A 27,435-nucleotide genomic window follows, 5' to 3' on the forward strand; every position below is an offset into this window, starting at 1 on the left:
GCCAGAATGTGTTCCACGGCGAGGATGACAGAGCCATGGATCTGTCCAACTGAACATCGAAATCCGCGAACGCGACATAAAGATATTAGCAGGGGAAACGAGGGGACCATGAGCGGATTACACGCGTGATCTAGTGTTGAGTTTGGCAGCAATCGCAGTTTGCCCAGCTGCCCTCGAAAGACAAAAGGCAATCGGATAGGAGATAGGTCGACACGATCGAATTGATCATCGATTCTTTACTCTTCGATCGGATAATGTCGGATTTACGTACTGGAGTGGCGAATTATGGATGAGAAATGGTTTCAACGAATTAGGTGGGGTTGATACGACTTAAGAGTCTTGTTCTAGTTATTTTTAATTATTTATGAGAATGAAAATCTTCTTATCATCCGTTAATAAAGATCGTCATACTTTTTACGAAGTTATATAGTTGTGTTTATTTTAATTATTATTTTAAGATTATGTTTGATTTAAGATACTGAAAAAAGAAAATGAAGATATCTGAGTTTAAAAATTAAAAAAATTTAACTGGAAAAATAATAAACAAAAACTTAATATTAATAAATTTTACATACTATCTATATTATTTTGCTTATCAATTTAAGGAATTTCCTTTTCTCTTTTCTTTTATAATTTTTATTTTATCTCTCTGCACATTACATAGAATTGTCACATTATACAATTATAAAAATAGAGTATATGAAATAAGTATATGAAAAAATAAAGACTTTAGTAACAAAATCAGAATGAATATTCTCGTAGAATATATTATAATCTAAGAATTTATATTCATGTGAATTATATTCATTAGATCACTATAATAAACAAATCTTTTCATTTCATACATTTCTCTAACCATGTGGACTTTTTTAATTTAATTGGACAGTACATACAATTTATCAATTTAACATTCTTCTGTCACTGCAAGACAGGTATCGATTCTTTATCGATCTGTACAAATTCTCCATACATTATTCATAAGGCACTCGACGCGCCACTTCCCGAAGTTCTATTTTAATACAGTCGTAACAAAACGTCTATGAAAAGTGACACACGTAGAAGCGTAAATAATGAAGTTCTCACAGCTGTCTTCGCTACATCGTGACCAATTCACGGGACGATTCTACACATTGGTGGAATGACTTCCGACGATGAACCAGACGTGACAAGAAGTTAACCACTCAAGTAAAATCCTCGACGTTTGATTGGCAAGACAAACACTCGACATCGAAACGTACATCGTCGATAGAAACGTAGAAATTCCTATTCTCTATACGTTGGAAATCACGTTCCAGATGAACGAAATTTTTCAATATAATTTATTCAGCAATTATTAACTGACAATCAATAAAAGCTTTCAATTTACTTTCTTCTCATTTCTATTTTTACTTTCATTTTATTTTCACGAGAAATAATTCAATCAATGAAAAATATCTTGCTAAAATTCAAACGATAAATTTTTTCTTTAATATCTTTTAATCTATGATTCCTTAAGATTTCTAAGAAGATTGCAAATTTTCTATTTACAATCATTTGTAGGGAAAATTTCAACCGTTTGTTTATTCCAATATAATTAATAATAATTATTATAAATAGAAATGATTTATATGATCTATTGCCACACTGAAAAGATTAAAGATTCGTTTATATTATACTTGAATATTTGCCATGACAGATATCTAATATATATCAAATTTTAATCCACACCTCTAAAAATAAATTATTGCATATAGTTTTATCATGAAAAGTGAGTACACGAAAAAACACTAACGTGTTATATATAAATTTGCAGTAAAAGAAAAACATAAATACTTTTCGCTAACACAATCAAACAATGAAATAGTCTCACCAAAAGGCTTCGAGAAACGAAAAACCTAAAATAGAATGCACTATCGAACCGTCTTACCGTTAATTAAGAAACCCTTCTGTTTCCCAAAAAGATGACAATCCTCCTTTATGCTTCCAGGCCGTTAGTTATTGCGAGAATTGTCGATTTGGACGGTAGGTTGTCGCTCTCGTGGATATCTCGAGGACAGATTTTGCTCGTTATCCGCGCGGGAAAGGGACGGGCAAGACACCCTCGTCTGACATAGACCGATGTCTATGCAAAGCATTTTGCTTCTCCCTGCGTTGCCCGTCACTCACTTTCGCTCTTCCTATCCGTGTTTCTCCTAGTCGTAAATTATATACGCCATCTCTATACACAAAGGGGATAAGTCGTTAAGTCGTGGCCAGAATCGAGTCGCCCGAGAGAATGGAAAAAGAGAGAGAGAGAGAAAAGGAGGATCGAAACCGGATGTCGTTAGACGTCTATATGAAATTTCGAAAAAGCACATCTAGGATCACGATGCGATTGTGCAAACACGATCGTTAAACGACCACGTGTTTGGCATGAGGGCCTCCTGGCATGGAATCGCGTGCCATGTGCAATTTGCAACCACTAAAATTAGACATTTCACCCACCCCTGGTATGGGGAGGTCAAACTGATTTTCGATATTTGATTGGTTGCTGTTCATTAAAGAGGCCAAACGTTATTATTAAATTTCGTGCAGGACATTTAGAAGCTTTGATCTTTTTTTTATATATTTTTTTAATAATATATAAAATTTTGATTTATTTCATTAATAACTGTTGGATATGTTAACAGAATTCTTAATGATTTATTAACGAATAAGGAAATAATATAAATGTAAAAATTTTAATTCTAAAACTTATTGTTTTAGAATTGATTTCAATTGATTTCATCAATGATGTATGAAAAATGAATAAATGATTAATTTAAAAATGAGGGGAAATTAGAAGCACAGAAACAATTTCTTATGGTATTATGATATATAATACTATAAATATTTCTAAACTTTCTTTTCGTAATATCATTATTAAAAATTATAATACAATAATCTCTATGTAAATTATTTCAAAGAAAAATTCCAAATAAAATACCATATTAACACAATATTACTCCCTAAATAATCAAACAATATAAAATTACTTCATTATTTATTTACATAATCTCAAAAATCACATTATTCTCCACCAGATTTTTATTCAACAAGTTTGGAAACCTTAAAAATAATATGTCTAGACACTGATTCACACATACGATTTGCTTTCTTTACTGCTTTTCTTGATACACGCCTCGATGTTGTTAATGGGGTATTCATTCCTTTCGGGACAATCTCATAGCCAAGAGACCGCATCGTTTTCAACCCTCTTTGCCAGCGTGAACGCATATCTAGTGTTTCACAGACCAGCTCTATAAAGCGGATCGTAAACTTGTCGAATATGGTATGCAGACGTTTATGTGCCGCCATGAAAAGGACATTTGAAGAGAATCATTTCGAAAGTCAGAGAAATGAAACAAACGTTCGTCTGTTATCATTCACTATTGAAGTTGACTCATTATAATGTCTTGTAAGAACATAATTAATTTATTATTTGCTCGTTTTAACAAGAACTTTTATGTCACACTATAAATATATCAACGATTGTAACATGTCTTGTGATTATGCAAGCAGAAAACAAAGGATACTTGGACAGATATTTGCGGTTTGCATGATAATTCATACTCATTTCCTTTTTTTTTCTTTTTTATCATAATTATATCACGCTGACAAATAACACCAGCTGCGAACATTTATCTTTCTGATAATACACCGGTATGTGATATATGAAGAATATCATGCGTAATGCCATTTAGAAACTCCCGCGAAATATTAAAAAATTTCTTGAATTATCTCGAAAATAAATATAATAATAGAATAGAGGATAATGAAATATTCATTGAATACAACAAAATGAAAGTCGAAGAGAAGAAATTATGTTTATAAATGTTTATAAAATGTGAGATGAAATGTTATTAATATAAATATTAATATTCTAAACTAAAATATTGATTTTTTAAATTATTTAAAAAGGAGAAATAAGATATATTGATAAATCAATATTAACTATTCCCAAAATCGATAACAAATTTATCTAAAAAATTTTAATTTTGAAATAATATCATTATCTTTCTCTAACACCAAATAATATATTACTATACTAGCAACATAAAATTCTTAAATATCATTAATTTTTCGACTTTAACCGAAAAAAATTCCATATTTACCAATTCTAAATCCTATTTTCTTCATCTCTAATAACTTCCATAACAATAATACACGTTACAATATTTTACTACTCAAATATAACTAATTAAGGAAGAGTGTAAGAACAAATATTGTATATTATCAGTCTCAGATTCAATTTCTTTCACCAGAAAGTTCCATTACGGTTTACTCAAAAGCCGCAGTGCGATGCGGTACGAGTTTTACGTCGCAGGGTTCCCGAGTACGCGGCTCAAACTAAAATACCGCTCTGGCCCGTGAAGGGGGCCCCCACTCCAGCGGCGCTCCGCAGTTGTGTCATTGAAGGCCGCGGGACCGTCGTCGGCACGGGTGGGGGGCCCGTGTCGATACGAAAGACGGTGGCGGCGCTGGTGTGGCCTCGGAAGGTCACCGTGGGGGTTTTAGTCGGTAAAAGTCCGACACTACCCCGGTCTCCTCTCCCCCCAGGAGACCGAGGTGTCCTATGAGGATTTCCCCCACGTTAAAAAAAAAAAAAAAAAAAATATGGTTCCATTACAAATACCTTTCACACCGATATTTATGCATCATAATATTTGATAAATGTGCCATTAACTAATCGAATCTTTACACAATGTTTGCATTTACTACGAGAATAATTCATGCTAACAATTATTTTGAGTAATTAAAGAAGTCTCTGTTTTATCTCTCTGTACACGACTATTCCTTTCCATTTAAATGAAATTCACTTTGTTGCACGATTGATGAGGAGATACAATTATCGCGAAATAATGAAAAATATGATCGTGTTTTTGCCTGTTTGTTGTTCATCGAAATAACAAATTTTTTTTATTATCTTTTTTCCGATTAAAAAAGAAGATTACTAGGAAAAGAATTTTTTAAATTTCTAAATATTATTATTATTAAATTATTATTAATTCTTGTAACTAATACCGTTCTTTTGACAATAATTTTACATATTTCTTTCATTCGTATTCGTAAAGTGAAAATAGAAAGATATTATTTTTTTTCGTATTATAATTAATAGTAGAATATTGAAATATAGGATAAATCTATTAAAACAAACTATTTGTAATACAATTATAAAAATATAATTATAAAATTATAAAAATTATATTTAAAAGAAATATAGAATTTCAAAAAAATTATCCATAATATTATCCTTATCAAATGTGAAATAGCTTTTAATTTAAAAGCAAGTTTATTATTCCAGGAATAATAAATCATAAAACCAGCCACAATGTACCTAGACATTTCCTCGGTATAAATTTTTCTCCAATTTTTTCTGAGACCGATGAAGAGTCGGCTATCCTTGAAATTGCGCTTGTACTTCAACATATCCCTGTAATGTCGTTTCGTCAATGGAAGTTTTTAATTGCTGTCTAGTAACTCATGGATTAAAGCTTCTTCAAACCACGGTTGGCACGTGTGATTTATGAGCCTTAAACGTCCTTTAGTCTGTTGGACAGACATTAGGCTATCATATGCGGTGACGGGACGAATTAACCGTGCTTTGTTCGTTTCATTTTTTTCTCTCTTTTTCGTGTTACGAGGATGATTTACACATCTCAAACTGCCTTTATAAACACGTCTGTCCTTCTCTCTTTTATTCTCGAGCAGCTTTCAATATTCCATTCTTTCTCAATGGTCACAAATACCCCCCAAAGTTTTGTTTCTTGTTTGAAATGTAATCATGATTTATCAACATTGCGTCCAACATAATTGCGAGTAATTCGTGATTTTATGATTGACAAGTTTCTATTTTCTTTTGTCTTCTATTTGCAAAGAATTCTCTAGTCCTCTGAATTTTCCTAATATTTCTATTTTCTATAAAATTTCTAACTTTTAATTTTTAATGTAAACTTTCTACCTCCTAATTTTCAATCTAATAAACGAACAACTATTTATTCATTATATATCACGTCTTAAATCAAATTCAAGCATACAATACATTTCGACAAAATGTTATCCTCTTGCAGATTGTCCAGCACTCGTAAAATATTATTAACAATAAGTTAACCAGTCATTGTACCGCAATATAAATGTGGAAATGTAAACTGTATGACCATTATTAATTTAACTTGCAAACAACGCACGAATTTCACAGTAGCAGTATGTTGGATACCGACCAACTACCTCGACCCGACATTTCTTCCTCATCAGATACAATTATTGTTAAGCAACACCGTGGTCTCAAATAACAGGAAGATATGCGAAAAGAATTCGAGAAAATGTCGAGGATCATTTTTTATTTTTACTCATCACCGACTTCGATGTAATCTTGTGGGCGTCCTGCTCGAATAAAAATCTGTGATTGGTGGTCATCAAATCTAATTTTACTTCGATCCTTGAGCTGTTACCATTCTTTTTCCTCTTCTCCAACGATACACTTGTAATCTTACGTTTTTTTACGTTAAATTTGTCACAATTTATTATATCTATTATACTTTTCTTCGATTCGATACAAGTGTAGAAATATTTATAAGAAATTTTCATACGCCTTTGATCAGTAAGAAATATCTTTCCTTTCCATGTTGTTTCATTTCTTTTTTTTTTTTTTTTAATCCTCGATTCGAGGCAAAAATTTAATTTGTTTGTTGGTCAGATTCTATTTTTCATCGATCGATTGAAATCCAAACACGAAACTGTTGGTTCCTATGAATTCTAAGCCTCACTTTGTTTCCAGACAAATGAATCGTTTGTTTGAGCAATTCCTCCTCCAGACTATCTACCAAAGCGTTAAGCACAAATTCTTGTTCCACAAAAATAGGTTCAGCTGCTTTGAGGAAACGCTTGAAACACTGTATAGATCGGATATCTAGATCTATTCTCTTGTATTCTCTAATTTCCTTTTTTATTGTGTCCTTTTTTATTTATGATTATGTATCCTTTCCATATTCCATTTGAAATAGTTTGTTGTTTTTTATTTTCATATTTATTTTTCAGATTTGTGTTTTTAAATTTGAAATTGCAATTAATTAATCCTACTATTTGTTTTTAAATTGAATAGAAATTGAACATTTAAGCATTTAATTTAATTGTAAGCATTAAAAATATATGCATATAACTAAAATTCATAATTTATATCAAATCCTGAAATTGTCTTAAAAAAAATCTTAGAATTTTTTAATAAGAACCAAAGAACTGTAAGAACAGTTTTTATGATCAACTTATGATCATTTTACAGGAAATTATTACTTCTTCTCTATCTATTAAATCCTACATAAATTTAATTTACACAATAATTACACATTTTTAAAATCATGTAATTTTCAGATTCTTCAAAACCAGAATAACTGACCAAAAGACAAAATATGCAAGCATTTCCCTTGTCATTTTACTTATAACACACGATTCATGCTTTAGAAACGTATCTGCTTTCGTACTATAAATCTAGGCAAAACGTTACACAAAGATCCGATTGTCCTGGAAACTGAAGTATCGCAAAAACAGCGGAAAGGAGGTGAAGTGGATAAATCACAGAAGAGATTTACGATGCAAAAAGCAAACACGCGAAGGGACGACGAAACCGATGTAACCACGTTTCAAATTGACGCGCGCATTAATAGCTATTCTTCAACATGGCTGATACACATAATATCACTTGCGCCATCTGGAACAAAGGTATATATAAAAATGGCGGAGAGATAATAAATAATTATTCTTAAAGAAATAATAAATCTTATTTCTATTAGAGTTATCATACATATAAATTATATTAATTTATATTGTTTACCATACGTTAAGTATAATATACTTACGTGCATCTCCAATATTTATAAGTATTTTTATTTAGACACAAAATATCATAAAAATCAAAGAATCAACAAAAATGAATTTATTATGTTTTTCTTCTATAATATTGATACACCGACATGAATGGAATCGACGTTTCTGTCAACATGGATTCCAATACCCATAAAATATACCGAAATCAAAAGAAGAGATGATTTACGAAGTCTAAAATTATAGAAAATACTGCACTCTTAGTTGAAGTGGTACATCCATTTACATACTTTGTACCATGTAGCCATCTGTTCGAACTAAATATCGCAAAGAGAATATCCCATATTGAAGGAACAATATTACCGGGTGAAATTGTCAACTATTTTTTTATATCTAAAGTATCGCGTATGTCTTCAATTTCATTACATGTTAATAGACAGCAGGTGTCGTTGATTGCCAGCCAAGAAATCGTAAGTGGTTGAACTGTAAAATGTCATCAACTCGATATAACAATTTACTTTACTTTGAATTATTCTTTTTTTTTCAGTGATTGCTTGATTGTGAAACAATGAGATTCATGAAAAAAAAAGTATTGAGATATAATAATTTAAAAAGAAATGTGATAAAATATTGGAGCAAAAAATATATTCCATTTTCTATTCATTTGGTAGAACCATCTTTTATAAATTTAAAAACTCTCAAATTAATTTTCTTAATTAAATAATAATTTATAATATATCTTGAAAAAATTATTGTCATATATGTATTGTAATATAAATTAGTAAGATAAGTATATCTATACATAGATGACAATAAAATTATTGATATTTTTCTAAATGTAATATGTGTATTTTCTAAATGTATATGTGTGTACACATTCTATGTACATGATTCCACATATTTAACATAATATAATATCCATAATCTGACGTAATAATTATTGTTTTATGATTATTGTTTTATGTAATAAAGATATAACGATTGGTAAATAGTTTTATCCTTTCTATTTTTTATTTTTTTCTTCATTATAATATAATGACCCTACTACCAGACATGAAATAAATAAAGAAATATTTTTTTTCATCAAAGTAGAATTTATGAACGATCTCGTGTCACTCGTAGACACGGCAAAGTGACTGTAATTTATAATTTATTTTCGCGAATTGCAAATTTTAAGAGGTATTTTCGTGCCAAACACGTGGCGCTTGGACGAGATACGTTATCCGTATAAACGTTTATATTCGCAGTGTGCAACAACTGCTAATCTCGGTTCGAAAAATATACAACGAACGTGAAATATTTTTTGAATTTTCAATGTTGGACAGAAATCTGTACGAATGAGTATAGATTTCATCTCTATTAGTAAAATTAAAGCAAAATTAAATAAAAAATTTTCGTTTTTAATCAAAAAGAAAATTAAAAAATATTGAATAAAAATTATGAAAAATATGGAAGTATAAAAGAATAAAATATAAATGTAAATATATTGAAAATTTTCTGGTTTCTCTTACATAATTATTTAATAATTTTAAGATATAAAATTACAAGATATAAATTATAAATTTTTACAGTTATTCAAGTAATATAATTTACTTATAAATCTTTGTTTATCTTATTATCAAATTTGTTATGCAAATTGATCAAAAACTGTAACTTTAAAATGTAACTTTAAAACTGTAAAATTTCACTACGAATGTTTATGTATTCTTGAGAAATTTAAATATAAAAAAGTATCTATACAAATTGTACATAACATGTAAAAAAATATACATATAGTGTATCATTCATAACATTGATAAAATACATCTATATTTAAATTCCATTAGTCACGTTCATAAAAATATTAATCTATCATTTCTTTAGTCACGTTCATAAATATTAATTTTTCACTTCTTTAGTCACGTTCATCAAAATATTATTATGATTTTGTTTCATTAATCACATTCATTTACACAAATATCTATTACATTAATAATATAAAATAATAAAAATAATAATTCTATTTTATTATTACTTTTACTTAAGTTCTTCTGTACTTCCATATTTTTCATAATTTTCATTCAACTTCTTAATTTTCCTCTTAATTAAAAAAAAAAAAATAATTATTTCCAAAATAATTTATTTATTTCATTTGTTAAACATATTTACAAAAAAAAAATACTAAAACAAAATATATCCATCCAATCCAAGGCTCAATACATATTTCTAAAATTTTCAGGAGCATTATACAAACGAGAACGGTTTTAGAGGACTTCCAGCAAATTACGCGGAAGTGGCCCGGAGAATGTGTCGAAAGTGCGTGTCATTCCACCGAGAAATCCCTGCGCCTAGCTATTTCCGTCGTGGTCGCAGCGACATCCCCAACACACCCCCACTAAAGTTATCCGACATGCGTTCCAGCATAAGGACTCTCATAAATATCACTCGATGCCTTTGGCCGCGGTTCTCGACGTTGCGTGATGGCCAGGCCTCCTTCGTTTCCTAGGTGGAACCGCAACCACGATGGAAACGCGCCATTAAGCCGATTGGAGTATCAGAAAGTGAGGAAGGGAGCTACTCGTGGATAAATCATCGAGATGCATAATATAACTTCTGCAGTTGGACCAATGAAAATTACCGAGGAATGATTGGATTTGCCAAAATGTTTTCGGGTTTTCATCGGTAGCTGATGTCAAGCCATTTGAAGACCGATATTATATATTTATTATATGTAATTTTATATGTAATTTTTTTTAATAAATCTAATTTTATTGAATCTTATTTGTAATTTTATTCATTTCAATTATTCCTTCTAATAAATATATATAATTCTATATAAGTATTATTATAGTATCTTTTTTAATATTTAAATATTCCAAATCCTTGAAATCCTCTTCTATAAATACAATATTAAAAAAGATATTATAATAATATTTAAATATTCCAAATCTTTAAAATTCTCTTCCATAAATATTATTATAAACATTTCTAATATTTTTTTGTCATTATTCTTCTCAAATTAAGTTTTGGAATTTCATTTTCATTCAAATTTAACATTTATCTCAATTTTAGAAATTAATGTCATTTGGTCTTTTGAAAAATTAGCAAATAGAATCAATCCATTTTCAATTAGAACAGTATTATTATTTAGTAATAAATGGTTTAATATTCCAAATATCAAAAATTACTAAAATTGAAATAGTTAATAAATTAATAAATTCATTCAAAGTAAAATATATCAAATATACAATACTTTAACAATAAATGCTATTTATTGTTTCATTTAACAATCAAATATTAAATCTTCTGAAAAAAATATTTTCTTAAAACTAATATTTTTTCAAATATATGATACAATAATATCCTCCTACATCGAGATTCGAATTTTAAAACAAAAATATATAAAAAAGCTTATTTCAAAAAAAAAAAAAAATGGATTCGAAATGTGGGCTACAAAGTTACATTTTACGAGCTGTGTATATACATTGTCTGCTCTCAGTTTGACGTTTTACAGTGTTGTGAAGTAGCAGACAGAAATGATCTTTGCATTCCGTTTTAGATGCAACGACGGTGCCAGTTTTACCGTAAAAAAACAGTAAGATTTATCATCTAAGATTAGGTTTGTTAAATATGTATCGGTATACAAAATGCATATACGATTTTTTTGTATTCAAATTCATCATAATCCTTATCTTATTAAAATGATCTACTTTTATATATCGTAAAGTGCATAGAATAAACATAATTTAATAAATAAAATTAATTGATTAAATTTAATTTGAACTGGAGACATCAAATGTTTCGTTAATTACTTATTAATGACGGCTTAAAGTACTTGCTGGATATTGTATGTGGGTCAGAAGAATATATAATGAGAAAGAATTAACTCGGTTTAGAATCTCTATATTCGTCTCCCTACGGTAATCAATAGGCATTTAGATATTAATACTATGTAAACGGATTTTAAGATATCTCTTTCTTTGTTTCTCTTAGTTTAAAAGTGGAGCAAACTATGATACATGATAAGTTTCAATTTCTTGAAGTATATATTCAATATTTAATTATAAATTTTGAATCTTTATGAATTTATAGAATTATACGAATTTAGAAAATGGCTATCTCAAGAATGTTTTAAGAGATCATATCACAAAGTGAAGAATGATGTAAAAAAGATATATCTACCTAAATCTAAAAAAAATTTTATTAGATTTATTAAATACTTGAAAAAAATAGTTAACATGAATCAGATGTAACAAAGAGAATACATTGTATTGATAAATTCAAATACACTCTCAAAGTTAAAATAGTATCATATAAGTTAAATATATTATAAATTTATAAGTTGAAATAAAAGGATAATAAATAAATAATCTTTATTGTAATTTATAGTAATCTACTTTACTTTATAAAAGAACTAAATGGGAAACTAAAAGAGGAAACATATGAATTCTTAAAAAGTTAAAAGAAAATGAACGAACTAAAATGAATTATGTACAAAAAAAGTATTTAGAACAACCTAATATTTATCAAATAAATATATAAATATTCTGTAGATCTGTTTATTTATACTTTAAACAAAAAAAACCCCTATCCATTATACTTTACACCAAATCATTTCATCAATTAAAACTACATACAATTAAAACTATATACAAAACTCTGCGCAATCATTAATAACATGTTTATCAAACCTCTGCTCAAATATGTACATCAACACATTCGAAATCAAATTCCTTCTATCATGTTTATAAATATTCCAAAACAAGTGTCGACGAGTCGTGTACAATGTATCAACCCACTTTAATTTAACTTTGATGATTTCTCTCGCGCCATTTTGTCGGTATTCGTCGCGTTGTATCTTAAGAGGAGGATTTGTCGGTTATTGCCTTGAATCAGGGATAGTTATTGTCAAGGAAATGTCTTTTGTATCGTAAAAAGATCATTCTGCTCGACCGATCTTGAAATATAAATTCCAACGTATCCCGCATGCCATACCACGGCCTTTTCTAACCCGTGTGCAAATCCGCAGGAAGTGAACGCGGCCGAGGAACGTGGGTGTGACTTGTACGTGTGCCATGGCTTGGCAAAATTCCAACCCGCGTTTCTACCCGCTTAAGCGAGAAAACGAGACAAACGGGATACGCCTTCGAACGATCTCATAGGGATCATCAATTTGTAGAATCGAAATTTTTTTGATATTTTTTAGTTTTTTGAAAATTGATCTATCTTTATCAGAACCTTTACTTTTTGATAAAAACAAAATAATTTTTATTATGATTTATAATTTATATAGCTATCTGTTTATGTTAGTAATAAAATTTATTTATATTCATGTCAATACGATTCAAAATAATCTTGATTATAATTTATGTCAATAATAAAGTTTATTTAGATATATTCATCTCAATATACATTGAAATTTCAATTTCAAACATATTAAAATATAATAAAACATGTTTGTATCAAATGTATTGATATTTTATAAATCTCTTCATTTACAACTAAATATCCTAAATATAATAAATATCTTAAAAATATCTATTTTTATTGTGTTTGTTTCATAATACATCAATATAATTAAAAACAAGTGCAGATCTCTATAAAATTAATATTGGAAATGATTTATTTAATAGAAATAATAATTACTAAAATATTATTATTACTGATGTAGAATTATTATTATTTTATAAAATAATAGAAAAAAAAGAACAAAAAAAATGTATGATAATAAAATTTTCTCCATAAGCAAGGTGAAAGTCTTTTAAATTTTCATTTTTATTAAAAGAAATTCTGAAAGTTTATTTTAATGAATCATTGTATAATGTAATAGAAAGATTGATAAATATCTTAGAATTTTTTTAAATTTATCAAAAGCTGGAATTAGACATAAACAATCCATTTTATCTATTAATTATACTACATAATAAAGTATACTTGTGTAAATATAATATTTACATATTAAAGATTAAAAATCCTATTCACTTATTATTTAATAATTTTCTTTTTCTGAAATTATACAATCTATCTTTTTTTAGATATTAATAAGAAAAATAGACAAGAAACGATAAATTTAATCCTTTTTCAAGTAATTTTCATTTTTTACAAAGAAATAAGAATACCATTAAATATATTGACATAATATGTTATCTTATACTTACTATCAAATAAACAAAGAATTAATCATAGTATTGATTAGAAATATTAATGATATGTCTAGAATAACATTATTGTAGAAAGTGCTTTGAGTATAAGATTTAGAAAGTGACTATTTTGAAATGTATAAAGTTATTTCTTTCCATGTATACGTATATGTATATATGTAGAATTCTATTTTTCTTACCTAATTCTTTTTACTTTTTCAGTATTATGAAACATGAAGATTACTTAATCGAAAGAAGAAATATGACATTCCAATTTCCAAGGATGGACAAGGAGATTAATGAAGTGAAGAAATATGAGAATATCTTTGAAAAGATTCACATTCGACGTACCAAGGCTCTTGAGTGCTTTTCGGCACGAGGAATTCGTAAATATTTCGCTCATATGCTAAAATAAAGCGTTTCGTAGAGTGCGTTAGGTTTCCTGAGTCTCGTTGGCTGATTCATTATAGTTATATAGGAAATCGAACATTTTATGCGATAAAATAATTCTTACTATATATATATTCATAACTTTCTTTAAAATTGTCCAGATATTTTATGTAAATTCATAATATATATTATATGTGTAACATATTGAGTTATGTTTAACTTCAAAATTGTTGAAAACATTGAATAAAAAAAAATAATATTATTTAAATTTAAATTTCATGAATTTTATTTAAATTTCATGAATCTTTAATATATTTCATTTTATAATAAAATATTATAATCTAAAGATGGTCATATTAATTTTAAGTTAAGAAATATATATATAATTCAATAAAATTTTTTGAAAACTTTCAATGATTTAATTTTAAAAATCTATTTTAAAAAATTTTATATAAAATAAAAATTAAAAAGAATAATATGAAATAGTTTAGTTATTTTGATTAATTTATTTTTATTACTCGTATTTTGTATTAAAATTAAATAAATTATTTTTAAAAACTAATATATTATCATTAATATTATATATATCATTAATAATAATATATATAAAAATAATATATATATCATTAATATTATCTTTTCAAATAAAAATAAAACGCACTTGATAGAGTTTATTTTTAAAGTTATTCTTAACTAATAATAGTTAATAAATTATATACATTAATTGTATAAGTATTCATATTTGTGGAAACAAATAAATATAAACTCAAGAACAAATTAAAAATATGAAAATATACATTCAGAGATAAAAAAATTTGAAATGTTTAAATAAATATTAGATAATTGAAATATTTTCACAAGCAAATGCTATTTGGAAATATGATTTTATTTAATGTCTAAATCACGAATAAATACTATTTATACTTAAATTCACTGTAAATAAAATATTGATTTTCCATTTAATTAAGATGCAATAAATATCAAAAATATCTATGTTCTATTTTTTATTTTTTATTTTTTAAAAAAATAAATTGAATTTTTTATATTTTATGTTATGTTATACAATAATATGATTATTAATATATATACACAATAATATGATATTAATGATAATATTTAGTATATTGTATTAAAATAATAGTAAAAATAAAAATTGCTTTTTTTATATAACTACTATTCTTTTCTATTCTATAATAATTATTATATATCTGTAAAAAAATTTTATTTATCCTCTATTAAAAAGAAAAAAAAATTTTGTATCAAAAATAAAAATATTTATTTATAATTATTCACTTCAAAAATCTATTTCTTTTGATTTGAAAAATATCTTACTAATACAGAAGAATTTCATCAGATATTCAAAATTCACAATAAAGAAAGAAAATAAAGCGCCACACGGGATATGATAAGAATGATTTCCATAAATTATGACAATAAATTTTCTTTCGATTTTATCTCAAGATTTACACAACAAGTCACAATAAGTAAGTACACGCAAGCTATTCAACAGGGACTTCGAGTTCGAAACAAGAAACAGATTAAACCTATTACATTTCACGATACTATGCTTCTAGTCGCGGCTTAGATCGATCCCATGAGAGTTTCTAACAAGCTTCCACGGAAATCACGACATCCTTAATGACGCAAAGATTCGTTTGATCAATATTACAACCCGTATTTTCATTCTACTTAAATCTTGGTTAGTTTATACAATGGCCATAAATATAGTAATAGAGATCTGTCAAAATAGAATGTCACATGATTAAGTTATAATTGGTTCATTGCTTTCATTGCTAGAATACATATATATTTATCTAGAAATTTTAATTAGAATTTAAATAATTGTGATTACGTTAAACTTATTTTATAATAATCGTATCTATACATCGAATTCTCTATAAAATATAAAGATCTATATTTGATAAAATAGGTTAGAATCGCAGCTTAGAGATACTTACAATTTTTATCATAGTATAATAATAAATATTGTAAATTAAATGTTGTAATTATAAAATGAAGATTTCAATAAATCTATAAAATTATAATGAATATTATATATGATAAAATGTGTAGAAGTTACAATTGTCACAATTTATGAACGAATATGTACTTACTGACATGTTGAAATATTACAGCTTATCTATAAAAAAGTATATATATCATAAAGCAAATCATTCGAATTTCGTAACAACATTTTTATAAATTAATTCGAATTAATATTATATGATTCGAAAGAAATTACAATTGTTTAATTTTAAAAAATTTTAAGGTTATCTTTAATTTATTTTCAGTCACAAGATATTTTCATTATAAAAGTTATAAATAATATCAAAATAAATTGATATTAAATTGATATATAATTAATTAACATCATTAAAATGGACATTAAACGAATTTTAAAGAAATTTCATGAATAAATGTAAATTCATTTTAACTAATTTTATCTAATCTTATTATTCATAATGATGCTGCATTTATATGTCAAAAAATTAATAAGTTTTATCTATTATTTACCTGTTTGCTGATGATACATTGAATTCCGTAAAAGATAAAGATAAATGTAAACCCACATGTATATATCTTCTTGTAGATTCTTCATTTAAACATCGATAAAAGTTTCGAAAGTTTAAATGGCGTCGGGCGGGCAATGAATGCACTGGAAGCGCCATCTGCAGTTGTTACTTCCGGTATTGAGCAGCAATAGAATGGCAGTTGCGCGCAAAAGTCTGTTTATTTACGTGCTGTCGATGATTAATTGATCGCGAAGTCGCATCTATAGGCAATATCCTATGAGTGAATTCAGTAATAACGGAAACGAGATGGTGCACACGTGAAACGCATTAAATTTAATCGCGGAGTTAAAAAGAAACGCGGTGAATGTCGTTGTTGTGGAATTCAGACTATCGTCATCGTTCTAACCTATTTCCCGAAACATTGTATTCTTCATTCTGGAATTTTCCGACGCGCTGTCAACGTTTGTTTGCCAACAGTGATTCGGCATGATGCCATGTTCTCACAAACGTTGAGCACAGATCTGTGCAAAATTGTTAGCATGGCTGACGAAGTATTGCCGGCAAGTTTGGAGAAGCTCGAAATTGATCGTCTCTCCTCGAGCTGTCCACAGTAAGCATTTACCGCCGAAAGCTCATTTAAAGCGCCTGCTCCTCACAACTATCCCATTCCAGTATCTCGAACATTCTGAATCCGTGTATCTGTTCGATGTATCGGATCGTGGCGGTTTTGCGACTCAATCCATTTTCACACGCGGTCAAGGTCTTTAGTTAACGTTACTTCATTTTGCAAATTACGTGACGATTTCTATTTACGCTATTGCGTTTTTGATTTATTAATGATGCAAGCGCTTGTGAATATGTATTTTAATGATCGTCATTTCTTGTTCTCGATGGTGCGAAATAACAACATTGACTGTGATTTGTAAGCAAATCGAAATGTTTACATATTTTGAGTAAATTTAAAAGATCTCACACACAGAGTCATCTATATATATGAAATGTTATTCTTGCATAATTTATCTATGAACGTAATTAAGAGAATTAAAATAGACTATAAATGAAGTGGGGAATATTATTGTTATTAATTGAAATATGTTAATATGAATTATATATTTTCGAATATGAATTAATCAAATGTTATACCTTTTATAATTTTAATATGAATTCACGTAGTTTGACAGTATTGCATAAGCAACGAAAGAATACGTTTAGAATATTTAATTCAAGGTTATGTACTATGAATGATGAATTATCAAAATGATTTTAAATAATTCTTAAAAATTTCAATATTATTTCTAAATCTTTTTTTCAACTAAATTTTATTCAATTTTGTTTATAAATTTATTTATTTTTAATGATTATTAATGATAATAATAATATAATTCATTAATAATATTTAATATTACTAACTTTAATAATATAATAACTAATATAATTCACTAATAATATTAAATTAACATTATTTTTTATTGTTTCAGTATATCACCTACCGACAAGATAAAGTCATCAAATCCATTCAGAACAACAAATAAAACTGTCAATTCTGATTGCAGTCATTTATTTCAAAAAAAATTAATGCCTATTAGGCCAACATTAACCACAATCAGTCCTAGAGGAGTAAAAAGTACAACGAATTTTAAACCATCAAAAAATGAAAGAGTACTTGATAAAAATAAGAATTCGATCATTAAGGAGGCTGTTTTAAAATTAAATGATACTGGCACTAATTGTCTTAGTGATAATCTAACGAATACATTGCTTAAAGAAACATGTAAATTTAGTATGTGTGGAAAAAATTCAAAAATATTTGGCCATGGTATGGTCGCAAAGGACTTTAAAGCATTAAATATTAACCAAGAGTCTAGGCAAGTTAAGGATGATACCAGCATTCAAGATAATTATCAAGCTAGTAGTTTTCAACGAGCACGTAGTAATACAATGCCAAGTTTAAAAAGAGGACCTGGTCCAGGTGGAGGCAATAATGGTCAATCAGAAACTACTACTTCAACTGGTCAACCTTCAAGTTCAAATACATGCTCAGTACAAGCAAGAATATCTTCGTGTGATGTCACTATTGATGAGCTTGCCAGTTACTTCGAGGAGTTTGTTCATATTCCAAAGAAGATGTCACACATGGCAGAAATGATGTATATTTAATTATAATATATTAAATTGTAATAGACAGATTTCTTATACAGTTTTTCAAAGACCAGCATGCAAAGTTGATGCATGATTGCAAGTCTAAATACTGTATGTTTGCTACGAATCCAATTTAATTTGGTACCTAAATTATATATAATATACAATAAAAACAAAAAAAAAATGAAAAAAAAATCTGCGTTTTTGTAGAGAAAAAGAGTATTAAAGATGAAATTTAATTTTAGTAAAAATGATAAAACAAAAAGTAAAAATCTTGAAAATAATAAAACAAAGTATATATTTCTTTTTTAAAATCATTTGTGTCAAACTACTTCATTTAATTATTTATGGAAAAGATTTAATATCTTTGTTTATAAAATTTTTGTATTGCGAAAAAAAAACATTGATACTAGAATAAATTTCTTGCAATGAACATATTGTATTATTAAAATTCCCAATCTATGTGTTTCTTGACAAAAAATAATATTGAGTTACATGGATAAAATATATGAATATCATTTAACACTTTTCTGTTAATATGATACATAATATATTTATCTGCATAGGCTTATAGTACTTAATACAATGATATAAAGTAACTATTAAATTACTTAATGATAATAAGCTTTGGTACGTAAACAATGACGATATATTGATCCATTTTTACTTTAGGTACGAGTGAACCATGTTGACGCGCGGTGTATTGTGAAAATCTTGACAAAAGCCTAAATGCATTAAAAAATATCCATCTATTTGGTGTGCGCATCACGTGACTGTTTTCATTTTTAACATTTACAAAGGGTTATTAAATAATTTGACATGTTAATTTCGTTGGTAGCTCCGCGCAATAATCAAACTCTGTATCAAAACATGAGGTCTGTCACTATATCACAGATTTATTAAAATTTCATTTGAACGGAGCCACAACGAAACAAATTTTTAAAATAGAAAGGTTGAAAAAGATGCAAATTTCAAACGTACTTTACAAATTAAGGAAGGAAACTTGTCTCCAAGTCGAGAGACGCAGTGTTAAAAAAAAAATATATAAATTACAATATAAGTTATAATTCATATTTTAAAATTAAAAGTAATTTTATGATTTTATGATACTTAAGCAGTAAAAATAGCTACTAGATAAAAGTAGTAAAAATAGAACTAGTGTTATGAAGTACTACTCGATTTATAATTATCGATTTATAATTATCTCGATTGATTATGAGGACAAACATTTATATATATATATGTATATGTTACAAAAATTTAGTGAAAAACTCTAAATCTACAATCTTAATATTCTATATTTATATGCGGTAACGAATACTCCAGAAATATTAAAAAATTAATAGCTTTAAATCAATTAGTATATCGAGTACGATATACTTTGCTTTGATTAAAAGCATAATAACGATAACATTATTGCTTTTATGATAATTTCATTATGAACTGTAATTTTATCATATGTTACAATTGATTGAAAACACGCAGCGTCTCCCGACCAGAATTCAATTTCGATATATTGTTACAATTGTTATTTTTGTTTTATTTAAAAATCTTAAAGTTTATTATCTCAAGAGATAATATTTTCTCTCTACAATATTTTCTTGAATTTCTAATTTGAACATGGACTGATGAAGAATTATCATAATTTTTCAGATATATAATTGATATAAAATCTGAATTATTACCAAATTGTACTAATGTCATAAGAAAATTTGAAATTTCAATTATTCATAATTCGATATTCACGTGAAAAATTTCTTCGAGTGTAATCATCAAATATAAATTCAAATGCAACTATTTTTTTTTTTTTTTTGTTTAAATAATATCAGTCTCTAGGTCCAATGGAAAGGCCACATGATGCCCTTACCAGTATTTAACATTTATATATACTATTCTCTTCGTCTTGCTTGGATAAAATGATATAAATGCGACAGTGAGACATGTTCAAGATAGAGAAATCAAACGTATATACTTTCTATACGAATGATGGATATATTCCATCGTTCGACGAATTGAATTCGTGCATGATTTGTATTTCATACGTCTACGATTTATGGCGACAACATGATCTTTAGCGAAAAATCTTAAATGACCATTCTTCATGAGAAACACAACAACATTTTGATCGGTATAAAACGCTCATAGAAAAAGTTTACTGGACGTAATACAACTACCTTTCTAACTCTACATAAACATGATGCTTTTTCACGTGCATTCATCGCATCATACTATATAGAATAAATTAGTCAACTCACACAACGAAGGTATGTGGTGTTTGCCTCGCTAATTATAGTAAAAAACATTATATTTATTGGTATACTATATAATATGTGCAATATAATGTCGAGTTCGCGACGAATCCCAATAAACATAAGCCACAAAAGTATTCGAATGTATCGGTGTCCGTGTTAAACACGAAGTTTGTCACTAGACAACCAACAAACACTGATTTGTCAGACATTTGTTATTTTTCTTTTCACGGAAATGTTCATTTGCGAAAATGATAATTTTTTTTCTATTGAGCAATAGTTACGGGCCGTACAAGAAGCACGACATTTTATTGCTCGTTTCTTAATGTCACGGCAAGATGCGCGTGAAAAAAATACCACACATTCACGGGTGTAACAATTCACTACACTCACACATGTAATCCTATCATCATTCGTACTTTCATATATTCATATACTCTATCATTTTATTCATATACCCGATATTTTTATCCATTCATTCGCTTCCATCTTTTTTTTTGTTCTTATTTGTTTAAATGTTTTAATATCTAAAGTGTCATAATGGCTCATCTTGTTTATCGTGAAATAATTCAATGTACGCCTAGGGACTTATGTCTAACAATACGTTCCGCGAAGAACGACCATGACGAGACAACGATATATCGAAACTTTCCTCGAGATCGAAACCTTTATCCGAGAAAGATCTTGTACAACGGAATTATGAAAAAAAAAAAAAAGGATATTTGGCGTTTCACATCTCGAGAAGATTTATAACTACCTCACGGTTCTATCGTCTAAATTCTATCCTAACCTGTCATTTGTATATTTAGTAGAAAATTTACAATTTTTTTTCAAACACTTTGTACGAGCAACATCGATGACTTAATTTTTACCTTCAAGTATCTCTAATTTTTTATTTTTTTATTTTGTTTTATCTTTTTTTTCTTTTCTTAATAGATTTACATAGTTCGAAATTTTTTTCGAATATTTTCAAAAAAATGTCACCTCTCGTGGCGACATGCAGTCGTATAACGCACGTTTATTTTTATTATCAATAATTTCTTATTCTCATATTGAATTATAAAAAAAAATCTTAAATTAATATTATAAGATATTATTGATTTTTTATAGAACAAATAGTTCTCAGTTTTTTTTTTAAATAGATTATGATCACAGTAAAAAAAAGAAAAAAAAATATATAAGTTTGTATATATCGGAGAAACGAACGTGTGCTTTCGAATCATATATATTTGGGATATACTGTTCACAGAACAAAAATACATCGAAAAAATTTTCTTCATTTACGTATATAAAACGTATTAATTTCTCGTATAAAATATTGTCCTACTCGACGTATCGTTCGAAATCAAAACTTGCATACAACTAGGTACACATTAATAGAATGTGATTGTATTTCGATACAGAGACTCGTGCATTCAATAATCGATATGATGCACAAAATTGTGTAATTTTCAAGGATCAAATTCAAAAAAAAAAAAAAAAAGAAAAATTATTTGGATCTTAGGAAAAATCAGTCGCGATTGATTCGAGATCAAAAAGATCAAAAAGAAGCAATCGCTTAGATTATATGTTATAAATGTCGCGACACTTCCATTTATCGGCGTTGTAATCATACATTGACGGATTAATATAATCGGTTATATCGTCTACTATTTAAAATTCTACTTTTAAATTCTCAACTGGTTTCGTTCTACCCTCTAAACATTTTTTTTTTTTTTTTTTTAGTAAGATATCATTGTCAAATATTTTTAATATATTCTCCAAATTGTGAAAATGCTTAATAAATAGCTCGAACGTTGAGAATGATTCCATTTTTAAATTCTATAATATAATATACTGGATACATAGCGGGTAGAGACATTCTAGAGAATTTTTATTTTCAGTCGCAACGTTTTACTCGTTATTATTAATCGGCAGTTATCCATGATTGGTCACAAAAGTTCACAAGATCTTGAAAATACCTCTTCACAGTATTGAATAAGATTTTTTTTATTTTTTTATTTTTTTTTCTCATAAAGTTCAATGGCACACAAGATCATTGTTCTTGAGATGTTCTTTCGATGACGCTCAATAATTTTTTAAATTTCGATCATCGCAGAATTATTTTCTTTTCTTTTTTCTTTTTCTTTTTGGCAGCCTTTAACAATGATTGCTTCGAGAAATTCTGGTAACGTTTACAAAATTCTTCGCCACCAATTTTATATAATTTATAAAATTTCTGTACCATTTCTTTCGTTTCTTGGTCTTTTTTTTTTCTTTCTTCTTTCTCCACTTTTTTTTGAAATTCATCGTTCGCGCAGAAAACCCGCGAATTATTCAATATAAAAGAAGAACACGGTAACAGAATCTCCAAATGATTGCTAGAGATTTAGCAATAAATACCATAAAACTCCATGGCACAATTGATGTGCGCTGGATGAAAATGACCGTGCGGTACCAGGTGACTCTGCATGTGAGCTGTGTATCAGTCCGTTGGTGGTTCCAGATACGGTATTTCGCTAGTTACATTGAATGACTCGAAATAGTGATTAAGGAACTCGAAAGTGGGTCGCTTCTCGGGGCTAGCATCCCAGCATTGCAACATTAATCGGTAAATGCTGTCCGGCAGCGGGTGATTCAATGGTTTAGGCATTCGGTAGCCTTTATTGATCTGCTCAATTACTTCGCGACCCTGCATACCTGTAAAACGAACGATAAAAAATATCTATATCACGATAAAACATGCATCGAGTAATTACAAATTAAATTAATTAAAAATATATTATAATAATTGTTAATTAAATAAACGAATCAACGAATTATTGATTTTTTACTAATTAAAATCTACGAATTAACATTAACAAATTAATTAAAAGAAAGAAATTACAGTTAATGCAGAAATAACGTATATTGGGTTGAATAAACGAAAGAGAAGGAACATAGCAGCTGGATAAAAAGAAGGATCGAAACATACCAGGATAAGGAACTTGGCCATAAGTGAATAGCTCCATTAGCAAGACACCGTAAGACCAAACGTCGCTCTTAATGCTGAATCTGCCATAGACAATGGCTTCCGGCGCTGTCCACCTAACGGGGAATCTGCTTCCCTGTTTGGGACAATACTCATCGTCCTCGATCGCCCTTGCCAGCCCGAAGTCGCATATCTTCGCCTTGTTCTTCTCGCCTATCAGCACGTTCCTCGCTGCTAGATCTCTGTGTATCAACTGTTTGCTCTCGAGGTGCTCCATACCGGACGCCACTTGGGCGGCGATATAAATCAGATCCTCGAACTGCATGTACTTGCCGTCACCCGTCCTGAGAAAGTCCAACAAACTACCGTTGCACATGTACTCCTGCACGATGTAAATCGGCTCCTCCTTCGAGCAGATCGCGTACAACGCGACCAGGTGTCTGTGCCGGAACTGTTTCATAATCGCCGCCTCTTGTAGGAATGCCTCTGTCGACATGGTCCCTGGTCGCAACGTCTTCACAGCCACTTCGATTTTGTTCCTCCACTTGCCGTAATACACCTCGCCGAAATTCCCATGACCCAATTTCCGTATTAGCTGTATCTCGTTCCTATTGATCTCCCATTTGTCTCGTAGCTCGGGTCCGAGATCCCACATATCCGGCTGCGGTTTCGGGCATGGTTTCGAGAGCACGTGACATAGACCCAACGCGTTCTCTGCAAGAGTTCGAGAGTTTCTTACAAAAGAGGTTTATAGAAATTTCAAGGGAAATGGTTGTTATACAATGTGGAACAATATTTCAAAAGCTTGTTTCCAACTTACTGCTGTATGCCATAACAAGAGCAGGAAGAGTTGGGAATGTCTGGTTGGTGGCAATAAAGAAGCCCCCATTGTCCAGTGGCTTAATTTTATAGTGTTTTACATGATGACCTCTTCCCTCCTCCCAATCTTTCACGGATAAACTGTATCCCCTTGGATTGTGCTCGCTGGGTCGGACCAAGAATGTTCCCCGAGGATTTTCATCCACCAGAAGAAGCTTACCGGCTTCTTTGCGCGAGACATTTTCGAAAAACCAACTGAGGAAAATGGAAAATGAAAGTGATGATAAACAGGATCGTTAGGTAAAATAAAATCGACCGAGGTAATAGAAAATGAGATTGAAATACGAGACACCCAAGATTATCGTGATAAAATGAGATTAATTAGAATAAAGATTAATTTTTTTTACAATAGCCAATAGTTCAATACTTTTCTCAGAAAAGTTTTTGCATATCTAAATTGAGTTTTTAATTCTACCTTTTAATTTATGGACTTTTTCAATTTTATAATTGAGATCTCTTAGATCACGAAACAAAAAAAGATCTTGTCTCATGTTTCTTCTCTGCTAAAAAAGAATTATAAGCTTTTAATTGGACAACTCACTCCTCGCTCTCGACCGAACGCTCCACGGCCACAAAGTTCCACGGGATGAGACCTTCTTGCAAAGTTGTCAAGTGTAAAACTTTCCACCAGTCGGGCTCGGAGTCGTCCAATACTTCCATTCGGTCACCCTTTACGAAACTGACATCGGTACTCTCGCGCGCAGTGTAATTGTACAGAGCCACCACGATCTTGTTCGACCTCTGTGAATGCGCTGTTTCGAGAACAAACCAATTTACAAGTCCGGGAGGGAGATTATTTGAGTGAAAATTTTATCGTGAACCCTGTAAGCGTTCACGATTGATCTATTTAGGGTCGCAGGTGGAATTGATAGAACATTGATTGATTGAGCTATCACGCGTCATTGGAATTATTCTTTATACAAAAAAGTATTATCGATGATCTCGTTCGATATTAATTCCCTGTATGAAAATTAAATGGTTGGCGATCTAAGCGAAATTTTATCCTTAAATTTTTTATTTCTACTAAAAAAAAAAGTTAACGAATTTTATAATGAAGTAGATATAAGGAAAGAGGTTATATTTTGAATATAAACGATCCACTTTGCTTAATACGTAAAATATTGAAATTTTGAATTTGACAATTATCGATTTATACTTCGATAAAATTTGAATAACTCTCACTTGCAGATTTCTGCTTAAATAAATTCGAAGAAGAGGAAATTTTTTTTTTCACGTGATATCAATTTCCCTGAGACCGCAAAAATTAAATTGAAAATTTCTTTTAGATTAAACATTTGGATTAAACTTAATCCACACAAAAATAATTGCACAAATTTATACTCTAAGTATATCGTATAATTTGTGATAAATATAACAACTTGATCTGGTTCGAAGATTAAGCAAAATAAATCGTAGGCTTATAAATTAGAGTCTTAAAGCTAAAGCTTAAAGTAAAATCGCTTAGCTAAAAAATGAAATAAAAGAACATAAATATACACACATGCAGGCTTAACGACAGGCGAGCTTGTTTTACGTGACTGGTGAGGAATTTGTAGCTTACAAGGTGTCGGCCTCGGTCGAATGATGTCTGCCCTAGCCTGTACACCCCTTTGATTTGGGTCAGCAGTGTACCGATCCAAGGAACCTCCATTACTGTGTTTCGAGCTTAGTCCTGTATCTGCTTTCTTATAACCTGGATAACCAAACCGACATTTGTAACACGAAAGTGAGTGAAAAATGGCCTTATATGCGATATGTTTATTTCAGATCATAGATAAAAGTTCATGGATCAATATATATAATCTTGAGAATGAATAAATTATATTTTTAAAAAATGAGAAAATTTTCACATGAAAAATAATTCTTTTTCTTTCTTTTTTTACATCACGTAAGAAGATTCCAACGTGATATGATAGAAATGATAGAAAAGCAGACGAGAAATCTATCGATCGATAATTAAAAAGACAGCGACAATGATCAAGTTATCTAGACCTCGAATAATTCTATCAAATCGATCAAGAAAAGCAATTAGACTAGGATTAACGAGCCCACCGAGTTAACAAAGCCCGTCCTTTTAACGCTTTAATTAAATTGCATCAAAGAGATTTAATTCTAATTAAAACTCCCCCATCTTACCACGCACGTACCACCGTTAAAATACTTTTAACGAATCGTATCTCTCGCCTCAGCCCGACTTATTCCCACACCACGAGGAAAACGTATATAGTTTCACTATACTCGGTTAAACAACTTTTCTCCCCTCCCCCTCTTCGATCCCCATTCCCAAAATTTCACTCACAGTTTCATTTCGTTACAGCCAACTTCCATTCAAGAAGATTTCAAAGAAAGAAATGCAGGAGAAAAATAGGGAGATAGAAGGG

The 27,435-nt window shown here is 29.1% G+C and overlaps 2 protein-coding genes and 3 long non-coding RNA genes across 13 annotated transcripts in view; 3 read left to right on the plus strand and 2 right to left on the minus strand.

The window, feature by feature from the left end:
• The window catches only part of LOC133666825 (uncharacterized), a 51,694-nt gene extending 37,240 nt beyond the window's left edge, over positions 1 to 14,454 (plus strand). Inside the window, exon 2 of the long non-coding RNA XR_009831526.1 lies at positions 14,157 to 14,454. This is a non-coding gene — a long non-coding RNA (uncharacterized LOC133666825). The remainder of the gene's footprint in view (positions 1 to 14,156) is intronic.
• LOC133666826 (uncharacterized) lies at positions 609 to 16,982 on the minus strand. Of its 2 annotated transcripts, XR_009831528.1 has the most exons (3): positions 16,839 to 16,982; positions 16,439 to 16,464; positions 609 to 7,702 (listed from the first exon to the last, which is right to left on the minus strand). It is a non-coding gene; the product is annotated as an uncharacterized LOC133666826 (long non-coding RNA). The 2 variants fall into 2 exon arrangements; XR_009831529.1 differs by lacking the exon at positions 16,439 to 16,464 and having other exon boundaries at positions 16,839 to 16,963.
• On the plus strand, positions 7,578 to 8,804 carry LOC114576780 (uncharacterized). Of its 2 annotated transcripts, XR_003696211.2 has the most exons (3): positions 7,578 to 7,713; positions 7,886 to 8,285; positions 8,363 to 8,804. It is a non-coding gene; the product is annotated as an uncharacterized LOC114576780 (long non-coding RNA). The 2 variants fall into 2 exon arrangements; XR_009831527.1 differs by having other exon boundaries at positions 7,698 to 8,285.
• LOC108002583 (oxidative stress-responsive serine-rich protein 1) lies at positions 16,895 to 19,409 on the plus strand. Of its 2 annotated transcripts, none has more exons than XM_017064341.3 (2): positions 16,895 to 17,447; positions 18,316 to 19,409. In XM_017064341.3, exons 1-2 carry the CDS (start codon positions 17,332 to 17,334, stop codon positions 18,992 to 18,994), a joined length of 795 nt encoding a protein of 264 aa, XP_016919830.2. In that variant the 5' UTR covers positions 16,895 to 17,331; the 3' UTR covers positions 18,995 to 19,409. The 2 variants fall into 2 exon arrangements, with proteins under 2 accessions (XP_016919830.2, XP_016919831.2); XM_017064342.3 differs by having other exon boundaries at positions 16,979 to 17,759.
• Positions 19,410 to 19,502: 93 nt separating this feature from the next.
• The window catches only part of LOC108004380 (tyrosine-protein kinase Src64B), a 71,749-nt gene continuing 63,816 nt past the window's right edge, over positions 19,503 to 27,435 (minus strand). For 4 of the 6 annotated variants that reach the window (XM_017067250.3, XM_017067253.3, XM_062080760.1 and 1 more), the window contains 5 exons: positions 26,556 to 26,747; positions 25,596 to 25,806; positions 24,996 to 25,249; positions 24,179 to 24,889; positions 19,503 to 23,904 (listed from right to left, as the gene is read on the minus strand). In XM_017067250.3, coding sequence (XP_016922739.1) covers positions 23,690 to 23,904; positions 24,179 to 24,889; positions 24,996 to 25,249; positions 25,596 to 25,806; positions 26,556 to 26,747 — 1,583 coding nt within the window. In that variant the 3' untranslated portion in view covers positions 19,503 to 23,689. The remainder of the gene's footprint in view (positions 23,905 to 24,178; positions 24,890 to 24,995; positions 25,250 to 25,595; positions 25,807 to 26,555; positions 26,748 to 27,435) is intronic. The other 2 variants (XM_028664021.2, XM_062080763.1) reach the window with 1 other exon arrangement.

Source organism: Apis cerana, linkage group LG10 (assembly GCF_029169275.1).
Source record: "Apis cerana isolate GH-2021 linkage group LG10, AcerK_1.0, whole genome shotgun sequence".
Classification (NCBI taxonomy): domain Eukaryota; kingdom Metazoa; phylum Arthropoda; class Insecta; order Hymenoptera; family Apidae; genus Apis; species Apis cerana.

Coding starts and splice junctions, on each gene's coding strand:
- LOC108002583 (XM_017064341.3), top strand. CDS start 17,332: ATGTTCTCACAAACGTTGAGCACAGATCTGTGCAAAATTGTTAGCATG. Junction 17,448..18,315: donor CTCTCCTCGAGCTGTCCACA/GTAAGCATTTAC, acceptor TTATTGTTTCAG/TATATCACCTACCGACAAGA.